Raw genomic sequence first — 23,807 nt, forward strand, 5'->3', positions numbered from 1 at the left:
AATGCGCGCGAGTGAACACGCACGCACGCACGCGCACATACACACACACACACACACAAAACACCCAAGATAGGTAAAATAATCCTTATTAATAGGAGAACTTCTGGAGATGTCACATTTCATATATGTAATTGTACTAAATAGTGATGACAATAAAAAACCAGCATGTCATTTTTATGAAGCAGGCACATTGGTTGATAAAGTAGAACTGAAATCCTAGACATAATTCAACACCCTGATGAACACATAATTTTTGATAAAGAAGCCAAAAAAGTAAAACAACACAATGGAGAAACAACAACATTCTCGATAAATAGTACAGGTCAAATGGATGGCTCCATGTAGAAGAATGAAAATACATCTACATCTATCACCTTACAGAAAACCCAATTTCAAATGAATCAAGGACCTCAACATAAGACCATATATCCTAAATTTCATAGAAAAAAAAGTGGGGAATAGACTTAAACTTCTTGGCACTGAAAAAGACTTTCTGAAAAGGTCCCTGAAAGTTACGGCATTAAGACCAGCAATAAATATGTGGGATCTCATGAAACTAAAAGCTTCTGTACAGCAAAGGACATCATCATTCGAGCAAAGGGGCAGCCTAGAAAATGGGAAGAAGTCTTTACCCATTAAACATCTGACTGAGAGCAAATATCTGAAATATACAAAGGGCTCCAAACACTTAACATCAAGAAAACAAATTAAACACAACTAAAAGTAAGGTACAGAAACAAAGAGTTCTTAAAGAATGAAGCACAAATAGTTGATAAACATTTTTAAAAATCCAACATTAAAATTACTTTGAAATTTTTTTCTTGCCCATGTCAGATTGGCCAAGATCAATAAAACAAATAAAACCAGCTCATGCTGGTGAGGTTTCAGGGAAAGGGGCACTTATTAATTGCTAGTGGGAGTGCAAACTGGCACAGCCACTATGGAAATCAATATGGAGGTTCCTCAAAAAGCTAAAAAATTGATCTACCATAAAATACAGCTATGCCATTCTTTGGCACATACTCTACATCTTACTGCAAAGATACTTGCTCATCCATGATCATTGCTACACTATTCATAAGGGCCAGAACTTGGAAATAGCCTAGATGTTCCATGACTGGACACTAAGAATGTGGTACATTTACACAACAAAATGTTATTTAATTGTTAAGAAAAATGAAATTTTCAGATAAATGGATGGAGAAATCATCCTAACTAATATAGACTCAGAAAGACAAATTCAAGAGAAAAGGGCAGGGAACCCTGACTTCTCTTCAGGCTGATGAGGGAGGGGGACTTGATTGGGGGAGGGGGAGGAAATGGGAGGCAGTGGAGGGGAGGAGGCAGAAATCTTTAATAAATAAAAAAATGTTTTCTCTTATATGTGAATGCTAGCTCTGAAGGTTTATGGATGTGTGTTTCATTAAAAACATCTACAGAGGCTAGGTAGCTATGAAGTGACTGGGGGCAAGCAGGATATTCCAAGGAAAGGGAAATAGAATATAGTGTTATAAAAGAATGAAGGGTAAATTAGAATAGGAGGGTTATAATTTAGGAGAAGGTAGTAGGCAGGGTAGAGGAAAGAATATGGAAAGAGACAACTAAACTGAAGGATATTTGGACAATCTTACAGAAAATTGCTACTGTAGAAGCATGCTAAAATAAATACACATAGAAATGGAAATTAATTATAGTTACCATATAATGGAAGAGACAGAACATTAACTAGATATTATATGGTACCAAATAAAATCCCCAGTGTCAGAAACGGGTTACATCTTTTTGAGTCATTGACCAAAGGAGTCCCATAGATTTCTATCAAACATCACAAATTATTGATAATCATATTGATTACCCTCCACAGTGTGACTCTGGTAAGACCTTGTTTCTGAAGACACCAGTTAGTTCTGTCATCAAACATGGAGAAATTGAGCTGGTGTTCAACTGGAAGCTTCATCCCTATTGGCTAGCATTCATAGTGCTGCAGGGAGCTGTATACTCTACCATAAAATAAAAATAAACAAAGTTCTCACACAGCTGTTAATCCCATGAAATACAATAGCATAGTACCTGTAAGATATACCTACTGCTGCAGTAGTGACACAGATGTTATAGAAGTAACCAACCACTTTTGTTGGGGTATAGTTTTAGCTGTATGTAACCTGTTCACTACACTGTTAATTAGGACAAGACACGAGACTAGATTGTAATGAGACCTAGTGGATTACCTACAATTATTCTGCTAAATCCTTCCTCATGTGGCAAACCTTTAATACAGTTCCGTTCCTTATGTTGTGGTGACCCCAACATAAAATTATTGTGTTGCTACTTCATAACTATAATTTCATTATTGTTATGAATCATAATGTAAATATCTGATATGCAGGATATCTTATATCTGACCCCCAAAGGAGTCACAACCATTTTGTTGAGAATTTTTGTGCTAAATTGAACATGGTAGTAAATCATTACTAATGGAATACTGTTATACCCATAGGTCAGTGACTCTCTGAAACATTTATCAGAGAAATTTCTTCTTGAAGTAGCTGGTAATTAATACAGAAACACAATACTGGGCAATGCAGAAAGTGAGATACTTTGTAGCACTCAGTCATAAATGAGATATTTGTATTATACTCCTTCATTCAAAACTCAGGGATTTATTTAGAAAAGGAGGCAGACAGATTGTAAAAGCCAGAAGTAAAAAGGTAACTTCGAAGGAATAGTGCTTTCCAAACAAAAAAATATGGGCTGATAAACATACAAATCACAGAGATTCTGATAGCATACCCAAGGCCTACATAAGTTTAAAGCAGACAAAAGCCTAGCCTGGAGTAGGGAAGTAGATAGACTGTCCCATTCCTAACAAAGAAGCTCTTTGCAATTGATAACTGCTTGGGAAGCAAAAATCGATTTTCTTATGTGGCAAATAGTATAACAATTTCACTCCAGGTAAGGTAGCATGCACAGAAATAGTTGTCCAATACAAAATTGACCCCATGATTTCTGTTCTTGTTTTATGCTTTTTTTGTGTGCTTTTTCTTTGTGGGATGTGTTTTTGTCCTTGCTTTTTATTTTGAGAAAGAAAGAATATGGAGTTGGGTGAATATGGAGGAGGAATCTGGGATGAGTTGGTGGAAAGGAAAGAAGATGATCAAAAATAAATCGTATGAAAAATTTAAAACAAAAACAGACTCCACAAAAATCCAAGTCTCTAATGTCTGAAGAAATGCATATAAGTAGGAAAGGTATCCCAAACCTGGGAATCAAAGGTTGGAAATGGCAAAATGTTGGCAACTTTGTGTCCTATTGTGATAAAGTAACTTCAACCCAAAAACTAATCAGAAGACACATAGACGACCTTTACATATTGGTAAAAGAAAAAAAATCATAAAGAATGTATAATTATTATAAACCTTCATATATCAAATATTTCTATCAGTTTTATAAAACAAATTATAAAAGAATAATAAATTATACTGTTCTTGATGCAATAGTAGAATTCAAATTTCTCTGCCATATCCAGTTATACCTTATAAAATCAAAGTCAGTGAAGAATAACAGAAGCTAATATCTAGTATAGGTCAACTGTATTTAATATGTATGTACAAAATCTTCTACTTCACAGCAAGAGAATAAATATACTCCATGCCATGTGAATCTTTTTTAAAAATTGAATATATTATAAACTACAAAGCAAACCTTAACAAATACTAAAAACAAACTGAAATAAATATAAAATTCTACTGGATCATTATGGGATAAAACTGGAAATCATCAGCAAGAGTAATTAATCTCAGTAACTAAACAGATGCTTAAAATACTTGGAGCTTGATTATAAACTTTTGAATGAAAAGTGAGTCATTGAAGAAATCAGAAAAGATTTTTTTTAAAAAAAAAATTCTTGGAGCCAAATAAAAATGTTAGAGGAAACTTCAAAGCTTCTGGAATATAACCAAAGCAGGATTAATGGGAAGTTTATAGATACAAGCTTTTAGGAGAATCTTAATAACCTAATGATGCACCTCATGGTTCCAGAAAACCAAGAAGGGCTCAGCAGATAAGGATGCTTATCACCAAGAATGACTACCTGAATTTGATTTCATATGATAGAAGGAGAAAAACTAAACTGACTCACACAAGTTTTCCTCTAACTTCCACACTGGCCCTATGACACCCATGTACTTGCACATGAATACAAATACAAATATACACGCTAAATAAATAAATACCTTAACAGAGAAGAAGCCAAACTCAAACCTGGTAGATGACAGAAATAATAAATAATATTATGACCAAAGATAAAGAAATAAACACTAAAAGAACAAAACATAGTCTTAATCAAAACTCGATACCCTGAAAAGGTTAACAAGAGTGACAAAACCAATTTTTTTAAAAGATTTATTTATTTATTATGTATACAACATTCTGCTTCCATGTATACCCACACACCAGAAGAGGCCACCAGATCTCATTACAGATGGTTGTGAGCCATCATGTGGTTGCTGGGAACTGAACTCATGACCTTTGGAAGAGCAGTCAGTGCTCTTAACCATTGAGCCATCTCTCCAGCCCCCGACAAAAAATTGTTAAATAAAACAAAAGGAAATGAGAGGCACCAAAGCAATACATTAGGGGATGAAAGTTAATTCATTTCAATGACTCCAATGAATTCCAAATCATTAGGGAATAGGCTGATAACTTATATTTCAGAAAGCTAGAAAACCTAAAAGAACCCGATAATTTTCAACAGTATATAACTAAAGTTATGTGCCAGATCATTTTCTGTGATGAACAAAGACAAAAATTCTTAATCATATACTTGTAAATGGTATTGAAGGGTGCAACAAGGAGATCATATGTCATAATCAAGTTATTTGTACATCAGGGGCACAGTAATTTCAACATGTGAAAGTCAATAAATGAAATACAGCATATCAATAGACTTAAGACAGAAAGTAAGTAACTATCTCAATAGATATAAAAAAGATATGGGCAATATTCAATGTGTTCTCATGATAAAAAGTTCTGGAGAATCCTGGACTATATAGTAACAATTCAGACTATTTATTATAAACCTATAGCCTAAATTATACTATGTAGAGAAAATCGACTTCTCTAAAATCTGGCATGAGACAAGAATACTCTATTATGTTCACTTTTACTAAATCTAATGCTCAAAGTGATAGCTATAACAAAATGTTATTAAATATAAAAAAGATAAAAATAAAAAAGTAAGAAATCAAGCTACCTGTATTTGTAGATTGGTGTGGGAATTCCTTCTGTATATGTGTTGGTTTTATTGGTTAATGAATAAAGAATCTACCTTAACTGTGAAAGGGCAGAATAGAGCTAGGCTGGGGACAGGCATGCCAAAACCTTGCTGGTAAGCCATAGCCATGTGGCAATACACAGATTAATAGAAATGGGTTAAGATATAAGAGTTATCCAGAAATATGCTTAAGCTTTTGGCCAAACAATATTGCAAGTAATACAGTATCTGTGTGATTACTTTGGGTCTGGGCAGCCAGGAACGAATAAGTGGCCTCTATCAACAGTAGATAACATGATTCTATATTTAAAAAGACCCTACAAATTATGCTATTTTTTTTGAATCTCAAAATCACTTTTTGTAACCACCACACAAGGATTAGTAACAAAACTTGCTGAGGAAAAAATTATGGAAAAAAATTTACTCCCTATAGTATTTTTAAAAATACTCAGAAATAACCCTATCCAAAGACATGAAAGGCCTATACAATAAGACACTTTGAGACACTGGAAAAAGAAAACAAAATAAGTGGTAGAAAGACATTCCTTTTGGCTGGGTTAATAGGATTAATAGTGTGGAAACTGCTTTACTTCAAAGGTAATTTACAGATTCAATAAGATTCATTCAAAATTCAAATGACTTCACAAAACTAGAAAAAAATCATAACATCCATGTATCAACACAAAAGACAATATATTGCCAAAGGAATTCTTAACGGGAAGAACATTGATAGAGATGTAGCTGACCTCAAACTATACAGTAACCCATAGTGACAAAGACAGTCATTTATTCCAGTGAATAAATAGATACATAGACCAGTGGAATACAATAGAGGACCCAGTGGTAATCCAAGATAGCTGTGACCAACTGATTTTTGCAATCATGTTAAAAGTATGCACTGGAAAAAACAGGTTACTCAAAAAATGGTGCTGTTCAAATCAGAGAATCCCCTGCAAAAGAATTTAATTAGATATGTTTTTCTCACTCTGCACAATAATAATTCAAAGTAGATCAAAGATGTTAATTTAAAACTTGAAATAGCTAGAGGAAAACTTGCTAGGGAAGCACTTCAAGATATAGGAATAGGTAAAAAAAAAAAAAAACAAACTAAACAAAAACCAAAAGTTTCATAACAGGGATAATACAGGAATCTCCTCAAGAATTAACAAATAGGATCCAATTTAATTTAATATCCCCTGCACAGCGGAGGAAAATACCATCAGAGCAAAAGCACAGCAGACAGATGGGGAGAAAATATTTATCGCATGTTCCCAAAAGAGAGCAGATATATAAAGAACTGAAAAATTTAAACTCATCAAACCCTGCCAATCAATAAATGGGCCAATGACCTGAATATACAGCTCTTAATAGAAGATACACTTGGTGGCAATATTTTGAAAAGCATTCAACATCCTTAGCCACGAGAATAATGCAAATACTTTGAGAGTCTATTTCTTCCCAGTCAGAATTCCTGTCACCAAGAAAATAGCCCCTAGTGAGAATGTAGAGAATGAGGGACCCTCATTTACTGCTGATGGGAGTGTAAACTGATGCAGCCACAACAAGAATTAGTGGTGATGTTTCTCTAAAAATAATATAACCCAGTTATGCTACCCTGAGCATATATCAATAGATCCTACATTGTATCAGAGATACTTACACTTGTTTTTTAAAAATTGTTCTCTATTTGTAGTAGTAAGAAACTGCAACCAATAGAAGAAAGGGCAGTAAAAATGTGGTATGTGGTGTGGTGGAGTTTTATTCAGCCTTATTAGAACAAATACTTGACAAAAATAAATGGAACTGGAAAATATAATAAATGCATTTGAGGGAGTGAGTATAGTTATAGATCATGAAATCAGCAAGAAACTTGCTTTAATTCCTGTTGCTGTTAAAATATCCTGACAAAAGCAACACATGGGAGAAAAAATTTCTTGGCTGTCAGTTCTGGGTTATCCTTCATCGTAACAGGGAAAACAAGAAGCAGAAGTTTGGGAGAGCTGATCACATTTCATTCACATTCAGGAGCAGGGCAAACTGAATTAATGCATGCATGCTAACACTCAGTTTGCCTTCTCCATTTCCTGCAGTCCAGGATCCTCACCCAGAAGATCCTTCTGCCCACACTTAATGTGGGTCTTCCCACATAGTTAACATATTAATACAATCCTCATAGACTTTCTCAGAGGCTAATCTTCACTTAGATAGTTTCTCACAGGTGTGCCTTCTATGTGTTGAGTGACAGTTACTACTACCCATCACAGGAATAAGCGTGGGAGTTCACGGTGATAGAACACATGTGAAATGAAACTGTCAAGGGAAATACTGCGGGTAAGAGTGCATAAGCAGGAGGAGCAGCTGAAGGAAAACAGAGAAGAGAAGTGGGTATGGAGAAGAATCAACCAAACAAAATGGGAATATTACAACACATTCAAAATGAATGTAGAAGCCGGGCGGTGGTGGCAGAGGCAGGCGGATCTCTGTGAGTTCGAGACCAGCCTGGTCTACAAGAGCTAGTTCCAGGACAGGCTCCAAAACCACAGAAGAAACCCTGTCTCGAAAAACCAAAAAAAAAAAAAAAAAAAAAAAAAAAAAAAAAAAAACAAAAAACAAAAAACAAAATGAATGTAGAGTTGAAGGAAGTTGGAGATTGTAGGGTTTAAACAGGGAAGGTCAGGGGATAGATAAAGGACAGGAGTGAGTATGAGGTGTAAGTAAAACCCAGAGATGAAAGAAAGATAGTTTAAAAAATCATCTGTAAATTGAAAGCTGGTGTCCTGCTTGGGTGGATAATTTTAATTTCAAAGCCACAGATGATCAGATGAACATCCCAGTGTGAGGTTTAAGTTACCTCTGTATGAGTTGGTGGTCAGATAGGCCCTATAAACCTCAAAACGGCATAGGCTATTGACACTGGTCTTGGTTGCTCACCTGAACTAGATGATAAGACCTTACTGGTGAAGACACCACACAAAGACCACACTAGGGGTCTAGCTGGAACTGATCTGGAAGCTTCATATCTGCTAGCTGGGAACATTACATGACATAACATGAACATTGTCATGAAAATTACATGACAGCTGAGGGAGAAAAGTCATGAGCAATAGTACTCATCTAGAGTGTTACAGAATGGACCTACCAGGTAAGCTGTCCCCATTGAAACAACAGTGGCACAGTTGTTATTGGCTTACCCAAACTCTCCCTGTTTGGATTCGAGACCTGTTTCTTGAGATAGAATTCAAATAATCATGACTGGGGAGGTCATAAACTATAGGGATAACTTATGACTATTGTCTTGCAAAACAGACATGTGTTACACTGCCCTCTAAATATTTATATTTACACCCTTAGATAAGTGTTGTTTTCATCCGTGATCAAAAAAGCTCCATTTTACAACAGTGTCTGTAAATGCAAAGACTCTTGGCTGATATGGGAAGCCCTTCTGTATATGTGTTGCTTGTATTGGTTAATGAATAAAAAAACCTGCTTTCAGCCAATGGCTTAACAAAATATAGCCAGGCTAAAAAAAGATATATACAGAGAGTAAGCAGAGTTGGCAAGATGCCGTGGAGCTGCCAGAGGGGAAAGATGCAAGTTGCTTGTTGGAACCTTGCCGACAGGCCACGAGCCGCATGATAAAATATAAACTAATAGAAATGGGTTAATTTAAGATATAAGAGTAAGCCAAAACTATACATAATCTGATTGACCAACCAGTGATTTAAATAATATAGTTTCTGTGTGATTATTTCGGGTCTAAACTGCTGGGAATAAACAAGCGGCCTCCTACTACACTTGGCAGCTCAGTGAACTGAGAACAAGTCACTGTTGAGTATTCAGCTCTAAATGGAACACCAATATCATCCTGCCAGGGATCAGTGAACATCACAAAAGAGGAAACAGGAAGAACATAAGAACCAGATGATTGGAAGATAGGATATAAAGCCCTATCTTCTTGGTATGGCAGATGCAGTGATTATTAACTCACGGCAGCTGTGGTTCTCTGCCTTTCAATATTTAGTCATGGATAGTGGAAGGGATTATTGGACCATGTTCCTCTCTGGAGAACTGTTGACTGTTGATGGATACATAGAAGACCATCATTGTCCTCAGTGGCGTAGTCATTGGTGAGCCCCATGATCCAGTGCATAGACCCACACACATGCACATGTGATAGCCTTGATTCACCTAAGTAGGTAACCAAACCAAAGCAAAATAATGAAGAATGTAGACTTGTAAGAAGGAGAAGATGGAGAGTCTTAGAAGAAATAAGAGAATATAGGTGGTATATAGAATCAGAATACATTGAGTACATGCAGGAAATTGTTGATGAGTGTATGTTATTGAAAAACAAGAAAGAAAACCACAAGAATCCTATCACTTTCTTATGCTATTTCAAGAATAATTTTAAAAAATAAGCAAACACATTTATCTACTTTATGTATTTTTAATTTCATCTTATGTAAGAAATATATATGTGTGAAATAAAATACATACACTGTACAATCACAGTAAAAGAAAATAGAACTCGAATGTACTGTTCATTACATGTGGAGAGTAAAAGTCATTTGAAGCTGGATGACACCATGTTGGCATTCCTCTAGCAGTGGCGACTCCAACTCTTGTTGCTAAATTTCTTCTTCTTCTACCCACCACATCCTATTTTCTCTGCAGATTTTCTGTCTACTTAATGAAAAGATAAAGTAAGACAGCACCATGCTTTCTTTGGCTAAAATCTTCTATTAACTATCAGGTGCTTTTTTTAGTTCCTTCACTTCCTCATACCTGATGAGCTGCCAACTTCCAGCTCCATAGTATCTTTTGTATTTGCTTCATTTTATTTCTGACCATCAGCTGTGTGGACTTTAGTAATCGTCATTGTCCTGACTAATCCTGAGTGTGTTTCTGTTTCATATCTTCTTTCTTACCGTGCCTCAAATTGATCTTCCTCCAAAACACTCTCACATGTGACAACAAAGTCATTTAAAAACAACTCCAGGGAATTTTTAGGATTGCAATAGTCTCTTGATGGATTTTTCCTTGATGAGTCTGTAGTGTCCTTCCTTATCTCTTATGCCTAGTTTTGGTTTGAAGTCTATTTTGTCACATAATAAAATGACAAAAGTTTTGTTCTTTCAATCTATCGTTAGCCAATGCTACAGACAAGAGACACAAAATAAAGACCCATAAAAATAAAGGAAGCAATTCAAAAAGTCAAAAGAAGTAGTATGCTAAATTCATCAGAAAGCATATGAAAACCAAGGCTTTATTGAGATTTGGGAATGACTTTTTGGCAAAGTTTATCTACAATTATTGTGCATTTTTCAAGCTATGATATATTTACTACTTTATCAGCTTCAGTGGAATGCTTTTGTGCTTTTCAAAATTATACTCACTTGTCAACAAATTGAACATCATATATTTCCTTTTGAATGAAGGGTCTGCCCCAAATCAGATCTGCTGTATACTCCGACCTTACATTTCCCTCCTCCATATCTGTCACACTATAGTCTGTTATTTATGGCTTAGACTCAAACATACAATTAGAAATTCCTTGTAGGTAAGGATTATGTCTCATTAATTTTCTATTTCCTCTACAAAATGTAATAAAAGAGATTGCATGTGTGGGTGTTCAATAAATATTTGCTGAATGAAATAAGAAAAGGAAATAGTTCTAAATTAAATAATCCTAGAAAATCTCCGTGTTGTTGCAAGACATTGTGTTTTTCTGTTTGCCTCTCACGTCTACATGAGACTGAGTCTTCTATAAAGTGCTGCTGTTTTTGGTTCTACTTGGGTGATAAAGATGCGCTCTTATGACTTGAAACCAATAAGCCTTAGAGGGTTCCATTGTTGTCAATGACACCTGGCACTTAAAGTCACTGTTTAAGAAGTCCTTTTACCAAGAGGTACCCCTCCTTTTGCCTTTCCCTTTTCATCCCTATTGCATCTATGAACAGATAGTCAATAATAGATCACTGATCCCATGGTGATTGTGGAATCCAAGACCCTTTCAGTTAATACTACGAGGAAATACACATTAACAGTTGAGTGTTCTTTAAAATCCACAGATATTTTCAGCTTGTATAGAGTTAACATAGGTATACCAAAAATAAAAATAGAGAACAGAATGCAGAATTTAGTCACTGTTTAGGAAAAAGACATTATTTAGAAAACTAACAGAGCAGGGACTCTCTAATACTGAATGTTGCCACCTAGAGAAGGGTGATAATAACTCTGTCATACTTGTGACTGTAGGACTAAGTTGGACTATTACAAACACTCTGTTAAAGAATTATATAATGAGGGCAAGATAATATCCCCCTAATCTAATTCTATAAATTATACTACAGTTCACTGGTAATAATAAACATTGCTGAGAAGGTTGTCCTGATTGTTTGATATCTACTAAACTTAGTGACATTACCCCTCTCAGGACAAAATTGCACCTTGGGGGTATATTTATAATTTAGTTGAAGTTTCTAGAAATTAAAAACCAGAGCTAGTCAGAGTGATATTCTTGTTTCTCTTATTCTCATTAAATTAATTTTTTGGAACCATCCAGAAATTATCAGTGTTGGTCTTATAATTCACTAGAAGTATGATTTTTTTCTTTTTCTTCTTTCTTTTCCTTTTTCTCCATTTTAGTGACACCAGAGCTTGAAATTAGAACCCTGGATATTGAGCTGAGTGCTCCGTGGCTGATTTATTCGCCCCCCCCCCGCCCCGCTGCCGAGCCTTTGCTTCTCTCTCTCTCTCTCTCTCTCTCTCTCTCTCTTCTCCACAGCAAAAGTTAACAGTTAGTATAATTTAATTGTGACATAGGTGCCTAACAAAGAGTTCCCAACGTTAAGCCTCTTTTGGCATGCTTGAAACTCCTTGTACTCAGGTAAGAATGTGCCTGCCTGACAGAAGTTAGAGTCATAGTGACATTCACTTTCAGCTCTCATGTTGCTTTTGGAACAGGGAACTCAAGTGTATCTGTAAATTCATAAAGGCAACTAGGGATTACTTTGAAACAAAGATAGTTAAAGTGAAGATTTGGTACATTATGTAGCCTCAGATACTGCAGAGATGTAGAATATTATTTAGGAAGATCTTGGTGTACTTTCCTAGGGGGAAAAACCTAAACTATTTCAGTTAAAAGTTTCCTGGAGGAGCAAGGTAGTTTCCTGATATAAGTCCCTGAGCAATTCTGGAAGACTTGTACTGCTGGGTAGAGATGTATTAAACAGTATTTGTTAATCATCACTTTAGTAATTTTGACAATTATTTGATATATATATCTTTCTCCCTCTCCCCCCTCCTCCCCTTCCCTTCCTCCTCTATTACCCACTAAATAAACCTATACCTATCTGTCTGTCATCCACCACAGTTTCCCGCTTGCCAAGGGACCAGCCGAGGCCTTGTGGGACTGGTCCCCCACTACCTGTTAATAAATGATAACATCTACTTTAATTATCACCATAGAACCTTTATCCAGCAACTGATGGAAGAAGATACAAAGATCTATAGTATAGTACTGGGCTGAGCTACCTGAGACCAGTCCAAGAGAAGAAGGAGTAATAAGATGAGCAAAGGGGTCAGAGCCTACACTTTTAAAGAAAACTTTTGAACTCTTTCCCTATTGCTATAAATTACCAATAGCTCCTTAGTCAGGAATGGGACTTCATAATCAGAACACTCAGGTGGATAAGATTGCTTATTTTTATTTCTAGTAGCAGGAATTACACATGTCATCACTATGAAAGCTTTCCAGGACGAATAAACTGCCAAGACAGCAGCAGCTTGATTTCTCCATGCTCCTGGACTCGTGTGTATGGAGTTTTCAGCAATAGGGTCAGTCTTACTTCCAAGTTTTAGGTTTCTACTTTCTTAAAGGCTAGTTCATTCACACTGGTAATAATTAAAAATATCCTCTTGAGTTTGGGAAATTCAATACATTAAAAATCTAGAGAAGAATATGACAATTGTATAACAACATCATGTCTATTTTTTTAAGCATGTTGATGTGTATTTGAATGTGGCTGTGAATTTGCCATCATGTGTACATAGAAATCAGCAGACAACAAGTGGGAGTCATTTCTTTCTTACTGCATGAGGTCCAGAGATTAAACTCAAGTGTTCAGGTTTGGGAGCAGGTCCTTTTACCCCTGAGTCATCATACCTACCTTGATGTGGGATTCCCCTCTGTATACTGTGAATACAATCAATAAATAATGAACTGCTTTGAGCCTATAGTGGAGTATGGCAGAACAGAGGTAGACAAAGCGGGGAGGGAACTAAACTGAATGCTGGGGGAAAGAAGGCAGAGTCAGAGAGAAGCCATGGAGCCGCTGCCAGAGATAGATGCACTGAAATTTTGCTGATAGGCTATGACTTCGTGGTGATGCACAGATTAATGGAAATGAGCTAACTTAATATGCAAGAGCTAGTCAATAAATAAACTAGAGCTACTGGGTCAAACAGTTATTTAAATAATATAGTTTCTGTGTGATTGTTTCAGTTCTGGGCTAACGGGATGAACAAAAGATCTTCCTTGAACACTACCTAGGATGGTACCATTTTAATCATTGCTTTGTTTTCTTTGTGAATCGAGAACAATAAAAATGTTTAAACTATTCTTGCTTTCAGAAATGTGAAGTATACAATGCTGCCAACCTAGAGAGAAATGGTCATTAAAACTCCTGGGCCTTAGGCACGATGCTCAGGTTGTTTTGGTCCATGCCTCATCACAACCCAGACTTCTCTCCATTCTCTCCTGACCTGTGCTTACTCAGCAGTTGCCAGTTGTTACCATTCTCTTTGCAGTCCGTGTTACTTCGTGTTTCTTTGATCTTATGCTATTTTCTCCAGTTAGAATATCCTTCCCCAATCTTTTTTACTTGAGCAACTTGAATTCACTCACTGAAATTCAGTTTACGTGTCTTCTCTTCCTGTATCTCTACCTAATCATGAAAGGTGCTCATCAATCCTCTCAAAGGTTTCTATTTCTTCATGTGCACTCTCCCACGAGGGCTCTTGCCACTTTATATTGAGACTGTTTGCTTGTCTGTCTCTTCAACTGGGGTGCATGCCCCTTGGATTTCTTCTTTGTACCCTCAGTCCTAGTACAGTGATTGGCATAAAATCTCTCAATATTTTCAGCTAACTCTATTGGTATTCCACCGAGTGCTGAATTTCTCTCATTTCGCTTATCTGACTTTATGCAAATTAAAGTACTATTTAGTCTCATACCTTTCCTGTGTCAGAGATACACATCTCCCAGCCTTTTTGCAATGTGATGTTATACAGTCATTATAGATTAGACTGATACAATGTGATGTTATTAAGTAAGGCTCAACAATCATGAGCATAGTTTGTCAAATCGTATTTTGGTTAAATAATCTGTTTCTTTATTATTATTATTATTCCTAACTTACTCCTGTCATATACCATGGAAACTACTATATGCGTATCAACTTACCTGAAAACCTGACTGCTTAAAATAACCAAAGAATATCCCAAATTTCAGAGAGGCCAAATATTGGTATAGAGCTTGGATGGACAACTCTGCTTCTGAATCCGTCATTAATGCTCATTCCAGGGGCCTAGAGAGATGCCTCAGCAGTTAAGAGTACTGGCTACTCTTCCAGAGGTCCTGAGTTCAATTTCCAGCAGTCATCTGGTAGCAGAAGTTGTAGGCAGTCTTCATCTTCTCTTTGTCTTGTGGATGGAGGGTTTAATCACACCCCACATAGGCTTGCTTCAGAAGAAAATACGAGCAAGAAAGAAAATATGCATCCTAGCTAAAGTTTCTCATCTTTTGAAACATAATCTTGGAAGCAGAATACTCTCATTTTCTGGATGCTGTTGTCACCCAGACCCAAAGAAAGATGATGTTAGTTTACAGGGGACAAGGTATGAATACCAGGAAGTAGGGATATTAGGAGTTATCCTTGTAGCTGGTTACCTTAGATGCCTGGTGTGGAGTTGGCACACAAAGAGTAGATGCTTGGATCATGAGTCATTGGATGAAACAGACTTTCTAACTGGCATAACAGACACAGGGCTGAAGAAATGGCTCCATGGTTAGGACGACATTTTGTTCTGGCAGAGGACTGGGATTTAGTTCCTGGCATTATATGATGCGTCTCATAAGCCTAGTACTTCAGCCCCAGAGGATTTAATATCACCTTCTGGCCTCTGAGAGTAACTGCCCATACATCATGATGCACAGAAACCCACAAAAGCACACACACACACACACATAAAAAGTTTTAAAAATCTAAAAAAGAAATAATAAATTTATGTGGTGCCTAGTGAATGAAAATACAGTTTATTTGCTACTATAGCAGATACTTGTCATTCAGACCAATTGCATTTGTAACTAGCTTAAATGAAAACCACCTCCGGAGGTTCATATATTTGAATGCTTGGTCCCTGATTGGTGGAACTGTTTAGGAAGGATTAGGAGTTGCTGCCTTATTGGTGAAAGTGTATTCTTTGGGGTGGAGTTGGAGGTTTCTTTTCCTCAGGACATCCATATTAGTGCGCTCTCTCTCTCTCCCTCCCTCCCTCCCTCCCTCCCTCCCTCCCTCCCTCCCTCCCTCCCTCTCTTCCCCCCCTTCTCTCTCTCTCTGTCTCATGCTTGTGGATCAGGATATAAGCTCTGAGTCGCTGCTCCAGGGCCATGCTTGCTGCTTGCTTGCCTGCTGCCATGTTTCTCACTGTGAGGGGGGTCAGGGCCTCACTTTCTGAAACTGTTTCTAGATAAACTCTTTCTTCTTTAAGCTTCCTTGGTTACAGTGTTTTTGCCTTAGCAATAAAAAAATAACTAAGACAAAAAAATCTTCATGTTAATCCGCCCACAGAAAAAGACGGATGGCTAGAAAGACTTTGGTCTTTCAAAGACTTGTAGTTACTTCTTACCTCAAAGTAAAACATTGAAATCGGCATCTTACTTTAACAAGTTATTGATTTCATTATATGTAAATTGATCCCACCATAGGACAAATTCAGGAATCAAAGATGGTTTAGCAGAAGACTGGGAAAAGGTCATTGTGCTCCTGATCTTGCCCTCTGGAATGATGGGAAATGGGCAGTTGTTCTCACTCTGAGCAAACACCTGCAGGATATTTCTATGTGCTATGCCTTTCTTTCACAGTGACTTACAAGAACGTTAACTTTTTAAATTAAATACAACCTACATCAGAAAGGTGCTCTGATGAGCAACAAATACAAAAGTATAGCAAGATTTTCTAAGAATAAATACTCTATACATATTGAACATGGTTTAGGGGCATTTACTATTGAGAGCAAATTATTAGCAAAGGCTTATTCATAGTGATATCTAAATGAAAACAAGAAATAAATCAGACACTTAATTTGAGGAGCTAGATTTTTATGAGGCAAGAGATCTAATGATAAGAATTTAAAGCAAATTAAAATATCTATCAAATCTCCATGGTCAAATTAGTAACAGCTAAGAACTGTTTAATAAAATATTAATATTTTAAATATATGACTGTGTTTGGAAACAAAGAAAAAGGAGAAGGGTCTCTGGTATACATCAGTTTTTAAGTGGCTTGTTTTTTTGTCTTATGTTATGTCTAACAATAATACTTTCAAAAACATAAAAATCCTTAGCCACACTTATTTAACATTTTACCCCAGTGAGTCAGCTCCCCAGAACAGGCAAAAGCATTTTTGGCAGTACCTATGTTACCTTGTAATGTAACCCCATCCTGACCTTGATTGGCTTATCAAATGAGCTCATCCTCGGAGCTGAAGAAGTGTCATCTGTCAGGGAAACAACGTGACAGCATGCTAGCACAGTACTGCACGCTCTCTGGAGGACACCAGGGCACTGTCTGCTCTCTTCCTTCACCAGTGCAACTCCCGTCAAGCTTAGATAATACAAAGGACATGTGAAGTACTGGGACATGAAGCGCTGGTTCTGACAAATCCATATTTGAGACTTAGAGCTGCCACTTTCTGTGTAACTGAACTTTCAGATTGGTTAAAATATTTTCCTCATTTGTTAAACATTTTTTGATTTTGCATTTTAATTTATCACAAAGTGGCATTGAAACATATGTGAATGGAGCCTAGCACATGGAGCTTGGCTCATAGTATTCAATAAATGGTCTTCATTTTTCTTTACAGTAAGAAAAGGATTGGGAGATAAACACACCAATCACACATGTCACATGTTACTGATGGACCCATCCCAGTGAGTCATTACTTATCAAAGATAGGACCCCTTGCAGAATGAGGAACTCCGGAATGTTGACTCAAACAACAGAGGTTTACTCTTTCATTAGAGATAGAGCATCAGCGCACGTGATTTTGAATGTGAAGAGCCTAGTGAGAATTCAGTGAGCTTGAATGTTAGCATGGAAAAATTTTAAACGTAACTAAGATCTTGGATAATGAAAATTCTTTGACTACATTCGTTATGTTTTCTTTACTAAAATCAGGAGGAAAAAAATAGAAACCTGAGACATTGTGTTTGATTTTCAGATTAAACATTCTTATAGATTTCTTTTATTTATTTATTTATTTATTTATTTATTTATTTATTTATTTATTTATTTTGGGCTTTATCTTGTTACTTTTGATTTTTCAGGAAAGTGCATACCTTAAGGTTTCCATGGTAGGACAAAGGTGAAGTGGGGAAAACAATACCCTGATTCTTTGATTAAAATATAATGTATTGGGTGTCATCTAATAATATCACATTGTATCAATCTAAGTGCAAAGGAGGCTGGGAATAGAGTTGTGGTTTTACCAGTACCACTTCTAGGATATAAAGTTAACTCTAGAAAGCAGCTACATATATGCCTACTCTCTCATGAATAAAATTTTCCTTAACTCTTATTGGTTAAATCCTTAAGTGACAATGTGCTTTAACCTTATTGACTCATATTTAGAACATTATTGATAGACCAAATGACTGACATAAACTACAATAAACAAACAAACAAATAAGACATACTGCAAGCAAGTATAATCTGTGAGGAAAAAATTAGGAAAGACTTGCATGAGAGACAGAAAGGCAGTGTTAAGCAGACAATACCAAAGGGATGGGTATATGGATCTGATAGGAAAGGGAGAGTAATGTGGCCAACTCTGTTTTATCCATTTCTTTTAGAAAAATACTCTGTTGAGGAATAGGGTAAGACCAGAGGCCTGAAAGAGCTACATAGTCAAGACAGCCTATGGCAGCAGAAGACGGTTACAAACCTTAACAGGGAGCACTTCGCTAGTGGAAATGCTGGAACAATAACAACAGCAACAACAAAATGACATTAATACGCATTTAATACTTCAAAAAAAGGTGTTTGCGTGCTCTTTTTTATATCAGGAGAAGGTATATATTATTTGTGATATGACTTTTAAAAAGCAACTCTTATCAACTTCAGTTTGTAATTAGAGTTGGAGAATTCAGAACTTGATAGCGGACACACAAGCGGCAAGAAGCATACCTAGGTGAATGTCTATTGTCTGGATGGTTTCTTTTTTCCAGACTGAGGTAATGATAGCGATGTTTGAAATTGCCCAGGTGAAACAATGTCATTGAACATGGAGGAAGAGAGGCAGAGAACTGAATGTTCTCATGGGCATTTAGCATTTGAATGAATAGAAACATCTTTCCCTCCAGTTTCTTCTCAAGGAATAAGGGCTAAAGACTACATCTAATTTGCTTATTTTAGTGTTCCAAAGTATTTTCCTTCTTACACACATCAATTTTATAAATACAATATTGCTCAAGATATAACAGTTAAATAAGTAGGTGAGTGGACTTGGTTATAAGATATAGAACCTTCCCACCTACTGCTTCCTAGGACTTAAAGTTCCATAATTAGATATGCATATGGCTTTCTGCTGGAACACAAACATTCATCAACTCCCATTTACAGTAATTGTACCTTTTTGTGAATGACTTTGTCATTTGTTTCCAGGAAACTGCTTTCTATCTCTGCAAGGAGCATCCTTATAATGAAGTGGGGACATAATGATGGTGAGAGATTGTCAGGAGGAAAAAGAAGAGGCTGAGTGATGAAGACTAGGCTATTATGCTTAGACAATATTCTGCTGCATCACTTTTCAAAAGGACATTGTCAGAGAAAGGACTTCTAGCTAATGGCATTGCATTTGTAAGTTCAACAAGGTTGATATTTTCCACATAATCAGTTACATGAAAGTGCACATGTCATATGGACCTGAGGGTCAGTAATTACATCTGCTTCCTGGACTGTGTCATGTCTCCCTCAGACTCATGGCATCCCTTTATCTTACATTTGTAGTGTCCCGTCTCCTGACACTCCAGGTAGAGTTATTCATACCATGAAGCATAAGGGTAATTCTTGTTCTAATCCATTTTGCAGAGCCGACAGTGACATCAAAGATCAAGAAGTCTGTAAGTAATGACGGTACTCATTTGTTTAAATGTCAAACCCTAACCTCGCCAACTTTCAGGGCATATGTGAGTAGAGCATGAGCTCTGTTCACCCAGAGAAGACTTCAGTGTTATTCAGATGTAATCCAGTCCTCAGGGAAATAGCTGTCACTATCTAGAGACGAGAATGGGTAAATCTTCCTTCTAAGCTGAATGGAACTGGGTGTTCAAGGACATGAGGCTGTGGATAGTACTGTCTTCATTGACATTATGGAGTAGCCTCAGTGCAGACATATTACTCTTCCCACGACCAGCAAATATGCATATGACTGAACTATGCAATAGGGCCATGAAGGCTGCATCAGAGAGTCTATGCAAAGCAAACTGGAATACATCAAAGAAGAACATGTTTATCACAAAGATTAAGCCTGAGATAAAATTGGGGAAGGAAAATGGTGGTGATTTATAGCTTTTCCTCCTTTAAAAATTTTACTTTTCTTGATTTAAAGAGCAATCATAACCCTCCTTAGACAGGGTTTCATGTGAAGTGATTAATAGTGGAACGTTACCGACAGTGCACATAGATCCAGAGGAGAAGAGAAGCCCATCCCATAAGCTGTTTGCAGACAACCCAGGACAGAGAATCTATTCTCCACCTGCTTTCTAGCTTTAAAGTAGAATTACAATGGAGAGTTCTGGATCTGAGGTCAGAACAAATGGGGCTGAATCTAAATCATGTCCTCTAATAAGCCATCATGTCTTCTAGTGTGGTTTATTTTAAAATTTAAGCAATAGTGTGTATGTCAAGTGGTCTTGCAAAGGTAGATACTCAATGCATGTTCAATTTCTATCATTCACTTAGCAGTAAGTATGGGAACATGCAGTAACTGCTGCCCTGCTCACAGTGCTCTGTTTGTGGCTGTGGCTCTGAGGATGACTAGGTGGGAACAGAACAGGCACAACCATTGAAAGTGGTATTCTGAAAACAAGAGGCTGAATCGCATCTACTCACATGTTCATGCACTTCCATTGGACACTAATATTGTCTTTATTCTTGATCCTAATAAAAATTCAAAATGCAAAAGATCCTAAAATAATAAAAAGCAAGCTAAAGTTCTCAGAGATTTCTTGTTGCCTGACTCGCATCCTCTCTAAAGAGCCCTCTTAGTCACACACTGTCAGCTCATCTACGCTGTGAACTGGAAGAGAAGGTAAAGCCAGGGCAGTGTTGCCAGCCTGCTGAGTTCCTTGTGGCCACAATCTTTGTTTTTGACTTCCCAGCCCATTTCATGTCACTCAGCACTCCCCCTTCTTATTGGGGAGACAGCACCGTCTCCAGGCTGCCTGCCTCCTCTGGTCATTTTCAACAGCCTTCCTCCACACTGCCCTCTGCATTTGAAAAGCCTTCTGCTCTCCATTCATCAAGGTACATACTCCTTCCATTCACAATTTAAGTCGTAGCTTCCTCCCGAAGGAAGCGCCTTTTCTTAAAAGCGATCCCCCCTTCCTGTCCTCATGAATCCACCGTCACAGCTCCCATAGTTTCCTTACTCCTCACTTTACCCCTCAGAAATTGTGGTTGGAAGAGCAGTAACGAGCGAGCAAGGAAACCTGTGTTTACAAAGACCAAGACAGACTGATATTAAGCGTAGTCTCATTGTAAGAAAAAGGAATCAGTTGGTACAAATATCTTTCTGAAACTGGTAACAACCACTCATTGGGGGGAAATAAGTATCAGTTGATAGATCAATGAATGAATGAATGAATAAATGCTTGAATGGGTGGTGAGGACGAGCTCCGGAGCACTTTTCTTGGATGCTCCTCCTTCCTCCTGCTGCTCCAGGCACGGTTTCTGTTTAATTCCGCTTCTGGCTTCTGTGATTGAGCGCACTCCTCTGCCTGCCTCTGCCTCCACTCTGCCCCTTCATTACCACTTCTTGACCCGAGCCTAAACCTCCTTGCTAAAGGGCATGGTACCGAGCTCAAAAAGGCCTTGTGACTTCATCAGTTTTTCCGGATGCAAGCCCTCCCCAGGAAACCCACCCAGTCTGCACAAAAGCATTACAGATTCCCCTACACTCAGCAAATCCACCTGGAGGTCCTTGTCCCTCTCCTTGCGCTTGTAAGCTAGGTTCTCAAACAGAAACAGTTTCCCTCTTTTCTCTGCAGACAAACACAATAATCATTCTAGAGATCGTCCCTACTTTGTAAAATCAGAAAACTTAACCCCCCAAAATTATTAGAAACCTCACCCAAGAGCAGCGACCTCTTTGTTTGCACCCCAGGAGAAGGGAGGGGTCTCCCAGCCTTGCAGCCTGGGCGGAGGAGAGGTGACAGCCCTTCTGGAGCGTTGCCCGCGACCAGACTCACCCAGGACGTTCCCGATGAGAGCCACAACGAATACGATGATGTACCCTGCTATCAGGACCCACTCATATTCTTTAGGGTGTAGGTATTCCCTCCACAGGTACCGCAGGAATTCCTCGTCGTCATAGTCCGTAGGGTTTAAAAACGGCTCTTGAGTTTCATTCAGCTCCGGAGCGGATGACCAGTTGCGACGAGGGAGGGAATCCTCCAATTTGGTGCTGGACATCACGGACTGGTCCTGTTTGGCTCAGTGCTGCAAGCTTGTCTTCGCCTGCCCCATGAGCACCGGGGATCCGCGGTGGGAAAGGCTGCGCCGCCGCGACTAGGGGCTCCGGAGCCGGGAATGACGTGAAAAGTTCCTGAGCCAATGCCTCCGGAGCCCTGCGCCCGGCAACTTCGGCGGCCGCTTCCGTGTCTTTGCAGGGGATTTGCACCCGGAGAAGCTGCTGAGGAGCTAGGGAAAGGGAAGGGGAGGCTGCAGCAATGACTGGGAGCAGAGATTTACCTTGACCTCAGCTCCAACTCAATCACTCTTCATTCCAGCAGTGAGTTTGCAGCCCATAGCCTCCTCCAGGTCTGAGGGACAGACAGATGAAGCTGAATAAGAAGAAAAGAAAGAGGGAGTGGGAGGGCGACAGCAATTATCTTAACCTGTTTCTTTGTGGATCAAACGTCCTTTTTCCTATCTCTTTCTCCCTGTTTTCCCTGCAGTTTTCATAATGTGCACTGGCATGCGTAAGCCTGTGGACATGGCTGGAAGGTCAACACATGGCTAATGCAGGATCCATGGCTTCACTTCTCTTTGTAGCACAAATGTAAAAGTAATCCCGAGCCACTCTAGTCTCAAACAGACCCATGCAAAAGTCATTTCATCCAAATATTTTAATATTTAATAAGGCATCGCAGTGTTCATCATGAGCCAAGTTGGCAATGGTTGAACTGCTAAGGCATTGCCTGCCACTCCTTATCAAACACGAGGAGAGAGTCACTTTTAATTGAAAGTTGTATTCAATAGGGATTTGCACTTTCAAGGGCAAGTGTAACTAAACACGGCAGAACCTACTTTTATGCTGCTTAATGGACATAGTATTAGCCTGACTCCTAACGACTTATTATAGTAACAGATTCATGTATCTCTCCACCCTCACCGGAGGAGCTTCTTTTTGCAGGAGATGATGATTAACGCAAGATCCAGAACTGGCCAAGGTGCAGATAATAAGAGACTGCAAGATGCTGAACACGTTATACCACAACCCCTCCTCCCACAGCCCAGAGCTCACTTGGGGAAGAGGATCCCGAAAGAGAGCAAGAGTTAGCAGCAATAGAGGATGGCAAGGAATCGGTGTCCTCTGGACACGGTAGCGCAGCTGCACATATGAAATCACAGTGGTTGTGATAGCATACACAAGACCTGTGTAAGTCTAAGCCAGAACAAAAGCCAGCATGGAGAGGAGAGCTGAATACGAAGTACCAGTCCTAGCTGAAGACCTATTGGCAGCGGTTAGCTGCTGGGAGGGTTGGGGTTTTTTCTGAGAGTATGTCCTCTGGTAAGTCTCCTGCCATCAGTGAAAGACCCTACATCCAAAAATATCTGACCTCAAATTGGTCTTGATGGGTTAAAAAAAATAACACAAAGTTGGAAATGTAGAAAAGGCAGGGTAGGTCTTTAAAAAGTTGGAAGAGGGGAGTAAATAGGATCAAAATAAGTACAAAATCCTCCAAGAACTAATAAAACGATGATGTATTCATGTACAAATTTAATTTTGTTAGAGCCTTAAGAAGATC

At 38.1% G+C, this 23,807-nt stretch overlaps 1 protein-coding gene across 1 annotated transcript in view; it reads right to left on the reverse strand.

The window, feature by feature from the left end:
- Positions 1-22,248, reverse strand: part of Hcrtr2 (hypocretin receptor 2) — a 92,909-nt gene extending 70,661 nt beyond the window's left edge. The window contains exon 1 of the mRNA XM_057768483.1: positions 22,026-22,248. Coding sequence (XP_057624466.1) covers positions 22,026-22,248 — 223 coding nt within the window. The remainder of the gene's footprint in view (positions 1-22,025) is intronic.
- Between the last annotated feature and the right edge of the window lie 1,559 nt (positions 22,249-23,807).

The sequence above is a fragment of the Chionomys nivalis genome, chromosome 4 (genome assembly GCF_950005125.1).
Source record: "Chionomys nivalis chromosome 4, mChiNiv1.1, whole genome shotgun sequence".
NCBI lineage: Eukaryota > Metazoa > Chordata > Mammalia > Rodentia > Cricetidae > Chionomys > Chionomys nivalis.